General features: G+C 35.6%; 1 protein-coding gene across 1 annotated transcript; it reads right to left on the reverse strand.

Moving 5' to 3' along the window:
* Positions 1–2035: 2035 nt before the first annotated feature.
* LOC120330350 (uncharacterized) lies at positions 2036–10358 on the reverse strand. Its single transcript, XM_078118248.1, has 6 exons — positions 9516–10358; positions 7074–7204; positions 6769–6860; positions 6195–6263; positions 3160–3243; positions 2036–2989 (listed from the first exon to the last, which is right to left on the reverse strand). The coding sequence occupies exons 1-6, from the start codon at positions 9615–9617 to the stop codon at positions 2838–2840; spliced, it is 630 nt and encodes a 209-aa protein (XP_077974374.1). The 5' UTR covers positions 9618–10358; the 3' UTR covers positions 2036–2837.
* Positions 10359–12210: the final 1852 nt, after the last annotated feature.

Below are 12210 nucleotides of genomic sequence, written 5' to 3' on the forward strand. Positions count from 1 at the left end.
TAATAGGCTATGTCTAATAAACTCACCTACAAAAGCAAGTTTAATAGGTGCAAACTTTGTGTTATGGAATTGTATCACAGCACAGTTTTGTATGACACCCTCTTTAAAGGAAATTTTAATGATTAAGCGCAAACATTAAAATTACTAACTTTGAATTTTGTCATTATCCGCAAAATGTTCCACACAAATCTTTCCGCTATCGCGTTTGTAATCTTCTCTGATAAAAAAAAACGTCTATGATGTCCAGAATTGCTCTTTACAGCTTGCCCGCCATTCCAGCTTTCCAAGTGAGCAAAACTTCTTAGATATAGAGATTATTTTGATTCGTTACAGGCGCAAAAAGGCAGGTACTACTCGTAAAAAAGACGCCGAGTAGCAAAAGCGAGCGGAAAACGGACGCGAAAGGCGACGAGAAATATGTGCATTGGAGCGTATCATGAAATACAATCTTTCGCCTGTAGTCTTATGGAGTGACGTCAGAGTTGCCTATCATGTTGTTTAATGTCATTGGTCAAACGTACATTTACCACGTAAATCTGCACTACATTTTTGGTATTTCTTATTTATTTAATTGTGTTATTTTATCCGTTTATCTTATTTTTTCTTTGCTATATACGGTTAACATCGTAAGAGATGATGACTACACGGCGCCAATATTATTGCAAGTATTCCTATTTAATGTGAATAATTAGCCCGCGACTCTTTCTAATGGCTCTGTTGAGGAATCCAAATTTTAAACACGGATTTGAGAATGTGCATATTTCTACAGGGTTTCGAACCTTAATTATTTTACTAAAATGTCAGATGGAAAGAGTGACTTTTTTCGATATCAATGATACATTCATCTCGTAATGGTAAGAAATATATATACATTGTTGAGCTGACGTGAATGTGTGGTGTTCACCCCTCCATAGTTAACATGGATCTTACCAATCCCCATGTACCTTCATACTATGTGCAGGCACCAAATTTGACTATAAATGCGCTGGCCACCAACTCGACTAAACTAAAGAAATTGGTCAATAAATTGGCGCTATACCCACATTTGCAAAATCGAATGAATGTATCGCAGTCAGTTCATTAAGGTAATTAAAAAGATCAGGAAGTTTAGTTTTGGAACTATTTTTTTGACTTTGAATTAAAAAAATTGATCAACTAATATATTTAGGGATAGATAAATGTTTTATATTATATTAGAGAGCCGTGAGACCATAAAAATGTTGGGATATTCCCCACGTTTGCTACTTTGAAGGTGACCTGGGTCAGTAGGTAGGCGTATAGCCACATGGTTGCAATGGTAGAGTGTTGGACATTGAGAACTAATTGAATACGTCAGCTTTTATAATAATGAATAGTGTTATTTGATCACTGTATGTATGTACTAACGTACCGTACACTGTGGCGACGATAACCGGTACGGTAACGTAGCTTGTGCTGATGAAGATAGCCTAGATAGGACAGGATGTACCTACATATATCCGGTTACCCATATAATTGGGAGAAAAGGTTTTCAAGTCGCATCTAAGCAGATCCACAACATATTGCCATTGTTTGAAAACTAAATGGCTAGAATTTCGAATGTAAATGTGGGTTGGAATTTAATTAAAAAAAATTTCTTAGCATTAGTATAAATCATATAACATCAATTGGGAAAAATATCACTGGTCTCCGAACACTGGTAATAAAAATTCAACATATAATATTAATGAAAATACAATGAAGAGACACATCCTTTTCATGAGCCATTTACTAATAAAGTGATCCGCCATTTTACGACAACGCCGAATCACGAATTAATGTGGAAGACACACATACTAGCATTTCATCATAAACATCGATTATAAAAGCCCTTTATTTCAATCTAAAAATAGGCTGAAGTAGTTGTGACTGCAGTACTGGTGCAATACAGCTCGTGAATAATCAGGAATGAACAGAAGGCTTGGCCAGGAAGAAGAAAAAAAATCACATTTAATGCTCCGGCTACTCTTGTTTTTTGCCAACAATATCTTCAACGTCTGTTGAAATAACAAAACTTAAAGGTGTTGGTGAAGGCCTACTGATAACAAGACAGATATGCTCAAATATATGGGCACGGACAGCAAAACAAAAAATTATATCATCATTTTCCTGAAAATCTTGCGCGGTAACTTACCAGTACATGTACATGTAGGCCTATTGGGGTAACGATACAGGGACTATCCCAGTTTATCCAGTAGGAATGTTACAAAACGCGCATCTTCGCGCCAAAATATGTACGTATCACATCTCCAAGGTACCGTTACAACTGCTAATTGCCCGCGGTAGCTTATCGTTACATCAAATCTTGATATAGTTCAGACGAAATACAGGACTATAATCTCATTATTGAATTTTTTCACAGTGCAAATATTTCCTACCATGCGAACTTTTGCTACAGCATCCGTGCATTATATTCATGCGGATCCACCGGATTAGCCAAACCAAATCATTAGCGCAAGGAGGCTTTGGAAATAACGATTTTAGACATTTACGATATTATTCTGCAAAAACGGTAAAGTTTGAAATTACTTATGCTGTATGTGAACCATTGGAGTCCTAGGAATTTAACTTTTTATGTAGCTGAACAGGATATGTTTCAATCTTAATTTAGCATCTCTTAAAATATATATAACTCAGTATCCAGATAAAACATTCACTTTATGATGGATAAATGTATTGTTCTTATAACTGTATATATAGACCTAGAACAATAACTGTTTATTAAATGCATAAAATCTTCACTATTAATATCTTCTTTTGTGTGAATAAAAAACATAGGCGTTTCATGAAGTTGAAATTAATAATATTACTTGTAGTCTTTAAAATATACTGGCATGCTGACGCGAGCATGTAGAAGGGTGAAGCTTTATATTTTCCCATCCATTCTTCCACTCTGCGAAAGTATTGTGGACATATAGTGCATCTTCAGCAGTCGATTTTGAACTCCCTTTGAACACTCTAACTCCTCTTCCTATCAATATGCAAATAAAATCATTTTTCTGTTTCGGCATATTCAAGTTAAATGCATAATGAACACGACGAAATCACTGAATGAAAATGTTGAACACGATCTCTGTCTCCTTAAGTTAGTCAACGATTGTTTGAATACTGTTATGAACATTCAAGTTGTCATGTCCTTACCGTTTTCATTGCACCAAACATGAATGAGCACCTTTCCATCGCATGAGTAGAAGACTTGATCGTTATCCAGGAATGAATCGAATTCTAAATTAAGTTCAAATGCATTTGTATTAGTTGGTTTTTTATTCAAACATCGCGTTTTGAAACAAGGGCTTGTTTTCGATATCATTTTTTTTCGTACCTACGTAAGTTCGAATTTGGGGGGATTGCTGAACGTCCCGCCGTCGAAGAATCGTTCTGCAGTACTGACCTGGCCACGTTTGTGGGCCTATACGGATAAAGCATCGATATATGTGGCGTAGGCTTGCACGTAATTGACAAAAATCAATTCCGTAATTACGGCAAAATCAATTACGTAATGACCCCGTAATTGTGATATTTTTCCACGCATTTAAACCTATCATAACAACCAATTGAATCCACTTCTTTTCCGAATGGGACATTGAAGTTGGGTTTTCATATTCTTGGCAGTACTACACGCCATCGGCAGATGTTAAAGACAAATATCAAGGAGTGAATTCAAATTAATTTTATCCTGATTTTTATCTTTTGTGTTAGCTTTGATTTCCTTTATCACCTTCGCAAATTAACCGTCCCATTTTTATGCGATCAATTTTATTTTATCATTACCGACACTGGTATACGGTTATTTATGGAAACGATAGTTTTTTAAAACCACCTTAGTACTGAATAAAAATTAAGGGTTTCTAATTTATTAACCAACGACGAGCGTATTCACTCATTTGATTATACTTGCGATTTCCTTGCGACGAAGACTTGTTTTTGCAGCGTCTTCTGCATTATCCGACATTACTGCCTTGTTAGCATTTTATAATAATAATTATTGATGTCGACTTATTGACGATATTCCGATTACCATGCTTCATTTTACATTTAATCATTTCGCGGACTGAATGTTTAAAACATTATTTGCGATAAATTTAGATTAAATATTATTTATTTGAGTATAGTTTAAATATCGAACTTATATGATATGCCTTCTCCGAAAATACAAAAGTTATATCGCAAAACAATGCATTTTGTGACATTTATTTTACACGCACGACATTAATTTGCTAACTCAAGTCGGCGATCCTATCGGCCAAGATTGACACAAGTTTGGTCGAGTGCCGGTGGTATTCAAGTAGACGATAAATCAAAATAAGTTGCCGCATTTGGTAAGACAGTTAATCATACATGGCCGAAATATTGAGAGGAATTGTGAAAAACATCATGCGCAAGGCCAAGTCTGGACTGATATATAACGATAAAACCGTTAACAGAACATCAAGATTTTGTAATAGAAAATGGATCTCGCACAGAATAAACACACTGGCCCATATTTGATTATATATGATAGCAGTTAAATTTTTTTGCGGTCCGCGAGGAATCCGTCGTTTTGCTGTTTCTCTGCCGTCTCAATCGCTTTACCGATGCCGAGAAGACGAAGTTGCGTTGGTTCATTACGCAATCTCTCTTTTGTCGTCATATTGCTATTTGATAAGCGCGACATTAATTATCACGGCGAGGTATTGGCGCGAGTGATCAATCGCTCTTTTGGCTTATTTGGTTCCAATTCGTCGCGAAAGCTCTTTGTTAAATTTCACAAAATCGTCGTGTTGAAAGGTTATGGATATTTTCCTGTTTATACCCTAAGTATGAAATAAAACAGCCAAAAACAGTATGATATTCCATGTTCATATATCAAGTGTTGATATTAACATTAAAGAATGGTTAAGCATTGCTAATCCACACTTGGTGGGGAATTCCCACTATTTAAACGCGTGACTATAAAATAAAATGAAATAGAAACGGAACATATATACCATAAGTAACGGAAAACTGGAACAAGTAAATAATAAATAAAAGTAAAATGGATACAAATGTTTGATAGACCATGGTTGAAAGATTGATCTCCTGCGTTCATTAGTCATTTCACCCGAAGAAGTTGAAACCGGGCGTGTTAGCGTCCATCGGTCTTAACACAATTCTTCCCCCTATCTACGGTTATTATGTACATTGGCCATGGCCATGCTAGATAAGATGCGAGAGAAGTTGAAACCAGGTGTGTTGGCGTCAATCGGTCTTAACGCAATTCTATCCCTTATCTACGGTTAAGTTACGGGAGAAGTTAAAACCAGGTGTGTTGGCGTCAAACGGTCTTAACGCAATTCTATCCCCTATCTACGGTTAAGTTACGGGAGAAGTTAAAACCAGGTGTGTTAGCGTCAATCGGTCTCAACGCAATTCTATCTCTTATCTACGGTTAAGTTACGGGAGAAGTTAAAACCAGGCGTGTTGGCGTCAAACGGCCCTACTCAGTTCTTCCCCCTTAACTACGTTAATAATTTACATTGGCCATGCCAGAGAAATTGATAATAGGTTAGTGAATGGCAACGCGTCATGCCCTCCTTCACCTACGTAACAAGAGAGAGAAAAACGGCTGCGAATACCGGAACTCTAACTTCTACTTGTTGAGCTTTCATTTTTCGCAATCGACGAAATTGACTGCTTTGAAGAAAGCTCGTTTCAATGCAATAATTACGACTTTACGGAATTCGTAACTTCCCTTCCGTAACTCAAAATAATTACGTAATTCCGTAAATCCGTAAATTACGTGCAAGCCTAATGTGGCGTTTCGAAAAATATGTTGACGATAAGAATCGATTAGGTAAATTGTAACATTCACTTTTCTTGTTTTAACATATTTAATACATAAGGAAACAAATAAAACAGCCATTAAAACAAGTCAAGAAATCCGACTAGTTCAACAACGTTTTTGTCGCAATACTTGTGCACAACTCACAGATAACAATAATGGCTTTCTAATTATACGTAAATTATACGTCTCCTCACCGCACTTCTTTAGAAACGATGTGTTGAGGAACTTTGCCGTCAACTACGGTTTCGCCCACCAACCAATTTCAGGCAATTGGAGAAGTGTTACCAAATTTACTTTAGAAAAATGACTTGGTTGTCGCGAGTTTTTAATCCTAAATAATATATAGTGAATTTTTTAATTTCAATAACAGCACCTTTAACAGGATCCTCGGCGTTCTCTGTTTTCTTAACTTCAGCAACGAATTTGCCATGAAGTATTACGTCTAACGCAGAAGTTTTAGAAGAAGTTATAATAATATGAAATCTATAATACTGATAAATTATTAGTATACAATACAGGATAAAACATATTTTATCCATTGCATCATCTACGGAAAATTCTTCTGCCGCTGTATACTTCATGTATATGTGTCACATATATATGTGCAAGGACATAGAAAATATTATGAAACCAATTTAACAATATGAATAGAATAGGAAATTATTTTAACCCGGGTGGGAAGAAAGTTGCTGCGACAGATCAATCACATGGAAAAGACCGGCGACAATCAGATAACTTGACAATAATTAAAATTTGTTCTATGCGTAATAATGCTGTAGAAACAGCAAATTACTCTGATAAATATTTGTCTTCTGACAAACAATAGGTCAGGCCATGCATTTAATCATCAGCTACTTTATACTACTATTATACTTGTCTACTACTATTCCACTCTATAGCCTACTACTTGTTCGAACTAGACTAGACAATCAAGGTCGCTTTTATACCTTCGCGAGCTTCTTCCGATAGGATTAATTTGTAGGTGCCCGTGTCTTTCTTTTGATAAATGCCTTTGAAAGGGCCCTGACCAAACGTCTCACTGGAATGTTGAAAATATTCAATTTATACGTTTCAAGTACCTTACCATGCAAATATACATTATAATTTTTCTAACATTTAATCACATATCGCTAATTAGTCATCTTCTGTACACGGTAAAATATATAATACCATATAACAAAATAAGGCATTTTTTTGTATGAATGACTATGGAAATTCCTATAAAAAGTTTTGCAAATTATAATAAACTTACGAGTAACTCGTAAAATTTATTTTCATCTGCTGTGTGTTGAATATAGATTGTATCTTCGTCATAGTTCGACATGACGTTACTTCGTTAAACGGATCATTGTCGCCAAATACCTGGTACAACTTGACTGGCATCTGAACGGAAGAAATATAACATCTTACTTCGTGCATTATATCTGAAAACAAATATCCAAAGATGGCATATTCTACCTATTTTTCACAAAGATTTTTTAAAACGCAACATAGGATAATTGAATAATTAAATGAAAGGGCATCATATCAATAAATCGCAGAAATGCGAAACTGGGGACAATGAAGTAGAATTGATTGTGAAAAATTAGTTTAAGCCGTCAAAATCGGGCTTAAAAGAATTAATGCGACTATTCGTTCAAAAATATTCTTTTTAATTCTGAGACTCTTCTTCTTCATATTGGCAGTACATAAGTCAAAAATGTCTCCAATGAATAAAAATCCAGCCCACAGAATTTGCAAAACGTACAAATTTTTATTTAGTATCATGAGTTTCTTATCACCCTTTCCCCATTAAAAGTTTGCATTGAAATCGAGACAGTAATGATTTAGTGACAGGTTCATTGGGAATATAACAGAAAGCGAGAACCAGCGATTACAACGAGAGCAAAAAATATCCAAATAATAGGAAGATGATGTGATTAGTATCCTCCTGGACGAAAGTAAGAACTTTCGACTACCTTTATGATTAGTGTGAATACCAAACTTTATGGAGATGTATATCTTCGACAAAGTTGCATTTTTGGTTACATCCGCCAAGAACCGTTCGCGAAGCGATTCTTAATTATGAACGATGGGACGATGACAAATTGACAATGTCAATGTGTAAAATGGTTTAAAAGAGAAACGGTACATGAAGGTTTGAGAACCACCGCTAGCAATCTACCACGTTTGACATCTCCGGCTTTGTGATTGGCGGGATAGGAACAAGCTGAATTGGTCTATATCACCTTCTCGACATCATTGGAACAGCAGACTACACAATTTGATTTCGAATTCGACCGGGTAGAAATAAAATGCTTTCTGGCGAAACTTGTCACAAGACCACTACACAATACTAGGCTTGCCGGCAATTTATTGGTATCATTGTATAAAATATATCATTTAGTATTGGTCTGAATAAACAATGTAACACATGAACTGATTGACACAAGGTCCAGCCGTTGAAATAATCGTTTCACCTATAGCTGGCGACACGCTTCTCAGAATTGAGCACAATGTTTGAAATGGTGACCGTATATTTGAATCCACGTACATTTGAACCCATACATTTGTACCCGTGTATCCGCGGGCTCAATCTATAGGAGGGGGGGGGGGGTAAAATACATGGGTTAGGGTTAGTATGTGTTCAAATATTCGTAAAAAAAAATTTCAAATGGGTTCAAATGTAATGGAACTGTTTGAAATTGCATTTTCAAAATATTTCACAAATTCAGAGAGTACAAAACACTGCTTGTTTTTGATAACTTTAAGTCTAAAAGATTTCCTATAATGCATGAAGTTTCAGAGGTACTGTTGAAATGTTGGTCACAAATAAGTATTTATCTGTCTATTTTACTTTAATGCCTGTTTTCAATCATTTTTCCGGTCATTGCGGTTTTGTTGAAAAATGCTATAACCAAATATTATTATCGTATGCGCTTCCGCACGATTGTTCCTTCAACCGCACAAGACATTATAATGTAAAACCGCGTAAAAAGCTTCGCGAAACACACCCGGACGCCCGCCCGTAAATGATGAGGTGACGAATCGAAAGGAGACGTGTCGTATGCATGGAGAGTGCACCTACAGCTTTGGAAGGCCATCAGAACATAAGAAATTTCATAAGGTTCAGACAAAACCTCACTGATATTGCCAGAGCACAATGAACGTTAAAGATCTCGAGCAATACCAATTTAACATATATATTTTATACTAGTGTCAAATTGCTCGTCATATTATTTTTAAAAAAATGGTTTCGAGGGTTTGTCAAAACTAAAAGTAGCATGATCACGTTTTGCTGTAAGGTTTTGAACGTATCCAATCTTATTTAATATCTCAGATACCAAACATGATTGTACATACATGCACATTATTTCATATATAATATGTATGCGTAAAACTTGAGTAATGAGTAAGCTATTCATTCTTATACGACTGGCAATATATGCATTTTATTCACTTGCCATACATATGAATTAGCTGTACATGCATGTCATGTTACAAATGGCATCAGATCCGGCCGAGTGAGTTTAATCCAATATGCATGTATATATCAAATTGTCTCGTCTGTGACTTCTCTTTTTCTTTTTTTTCATACTTGTAGATTATGTTCTCTTATCGGTGATGAATTATGCACCGAAGCAGTGATTAACTTTATCCTAGTTTTGGCCCCAGTCATAAAGGCATTAATCACGTTATTTATAACATTACTCACTTGCTCCCATGCTGTTTCACATGTTATTTCCGGCAACGTACATGTACTTGCACAATTTGTTACAGCGATTGCAGCAACATTTACAAGAAGGATAAACATCATGAAGCAATCCCAACGCTGATTTGCTGAAAGACTATACTCACAGAATATTTACGTCTGTTCAAACGGTTTCTTCTTCTTGAATGAAAATCGCCGCAAATCGTTCTGATTTCATACGTGTGTATACGTATATTTTTGTGTATGTTGAGAAATTGCAAACAATGTTTCATGACACGTTGTGCATGCGCACGCCTTGGTTTTGCCTCATGGACTCTTCGATTGACAAGCTGTAGATAGGATGTATGTGCAATTGATTTGTTCGCCCCTTCCTGATCTGATAAATTCCAAGACACAGAAGAGCACTTTAAAGGCTGATGGCAGCTATTAAATTTGCAACCGTTCTGGCCAATGTAGTAAGATCAAGTGATGTGACATGGGCTGATTCTTGGTTTGAATGTTATTGCAAATCCAATGCATTGCATTTAATTAAGTATAATTCAATTTCTATATAATTTTGACGTTTGATATCTTCTATCATGATGCAAATGACTTTCTTGGTTTAAATTGGCACAAATTTACAATTCACTGTGAGGTGACGAGTAGTCGAGAAATTCAATCACACTGATTGCGATTTTGTAGTATGTTAAAAATTGTGTTAAAAAATAGACAAGTTTCTTCCTAAGCTGTAGCTTTTTCAATTACTATGACGTCATTATAGAAGGTATTCTGTCAACTGTGATATTTTGGGCATTAATTTCACTAACAAAACTACTATTTATATACTTGAGGAAACTTTGACTTCAATGATTAATTTAATGTTTCCAAACTCTTCCACATAACATGCAACAATGCACTTGTTTTCGGTACACTGTTTTTAATTAGTTGTAGCTGAAAACGTGGCTTATTGCAAAAAATAATCATCATGATACGTCCAGTACTTTCAATAAAATAGTATTTTCCCGGTCTATAATTTTGATAAAAAAGTATCTGTTGGTAACCATTTGCTGCTGGTCTCAAGCATATATTTTATATTTTCTAGTCCTGGTCATGTCGTCACATTTTGACATACAACGCAGGGAAGATAGTGTCACATGAATTGTTTCTTTCATCGTGACAGGAAATGCGGTTCAAGTGTTCCCACGGAGTTTAAAGTCAACTGCTGAAGATGCACCTTATGTTCACAATACTTACCTTTCAACATGCTCACAATAGCAAGCCGTTATTAAAAGAATCCTATTAAATGTTTTATCAGAATACAAGTGTTTGACTGTATCAGATGCTAAATTAAGATTGAAATCCATATTTTGAAAGGCTAGGCAGCTACATGAAAAGTTGAGTTCAGGTGGCAAATTTTGTAAAAAGTTTATGGCAATTTGAAACTTCGCAGATGACCCAGCAGACCATTTTGGGGCCCAGAACCATTATATTGAAAAAAGCTGCATTTCCGATATTGAAAACAATAAGTATGCGCATTCAAATCATCTGAGAACAGTATATGAAACGTCAGTCCCCCAACTATGCGCGTACGCACACTGGTGTGCCGCGAGATGTCTTCAGGTCCACTGAAAAAATAGTAGTCAGGCCAACCGAAAGTATAGTTTGTAAAGTTCCACGCTATCAAAGATATTCACACGCGAAACAGTGTTACGACTAACCTCCAGAAGTCTAAAAAAGGGTTGAGGGCCCGAAGTTAAATTTAAACATTCAAAGCCTTTAAAAATTCACATGCAAAGGTTCCTGAATATGACCGCTGGAAAAACCACAAGATCTGGTATAAAATCTAAACGAGTACTGCCGCTGGGCTCCCAATACATAATTTATTTTATTTTATTTTTAGTTTTTTTTAATACCGTGTTGAAGATGATTTCTTTTTTTCGTTTAAAGGTTCCAGATACTCTTGATCCACTTTGATGGCTCTTACTCGATTGAGATAATATTTTGTGATTGAGATAATAATTTGTGATCTAGTGACCTTTCTTTTAAAAGTCCTTTGTGCATATTATGGCAACCAGTTGTTGGGACAGTCTTCTTGTTTTCCAGTATTTGGTGAAAGAGCTGTAGTTTTTTGTGTTGTGAAACTAGTGTTAACTTATAGGAAAGGATTGTATTTCACGCAGAGATGGTTTAGGATACTATTTGAGTCATTAGGTTTATACCTTAAACTGCATTTATTGTACATTTAGTTATATATGTATCTGACTAAATAGGATTTGGAAGCGTTGTAGTCCTGACCTCACACGGCCACAATATCATTTTATATGTTGAATGGAGTGAACAAAGCAAGTTCATTTTGGAACTTTGTCTGGTTGTGTGCATGAAAAATTCAGCGGCTGTCAGGTTGAGCGTATCCAAGCCCAGAAGGCAAGCTCACCATTAGTCCCTCATCAGAAATGAACTCTTCGCAGGGGTGTCTTGCTTGGCGTGAAAATAACAATGGTCATAACTAACCATTAACGAAGTCTCAAATTGTTGAGACAGTTAGTCTTTTTATTTCATCAATGCAAAAAAAAAATTTCAGCACATAAATATTGTTTCAGTGCCAAGCAACAGAAAAAGGAAAAGCAGAATATTCCGAGAAATTCTACAATGAAAAAATTTGGAAAATCGAAAAAAAATAAAAATAGTTCTTATGAGGTATAAAGATTTTTTGTGTTTT

This window comes from Styela clava, chromosome 12, assembly GCF_964204865.1.
Source record: "Styela clava chromosome 12, kaStyClav1.hap1.2, whole genome shotgun sequence".
Taxonomy (NCBI): domain Eukaryota; kingdom Metazoa; phylum Chordata; class Ascidiacea; order Stolidobranchia; family Styelidae; genus Styela; species Styela clava.

Bases quoted from the DNA above. Each gene is read 5' to 3' on its own strand.
- LOC120330350 (XM_078118248.1), bottom strand. From the start codon at position 9,617: ATGATGTTTATCCTTCTTGTAAATGTTGCTGCAATCGCTGTAACAAAT. The intron at 6,861-7,073 runs GTAAGTTTATTA...TCAACATTCCAG, and splicing joins ATAAATTTTACGAGTTACTC to TGAGACGTTTGGTCAGGGCC. The intron at 6,264-6,768 runs GTATAAAAGCGA...CTTCTGCGTTAG, and splicing joins ATCGGAAGAAGCTCGCGAAG to ACGTAATACTTCATGGCAAA.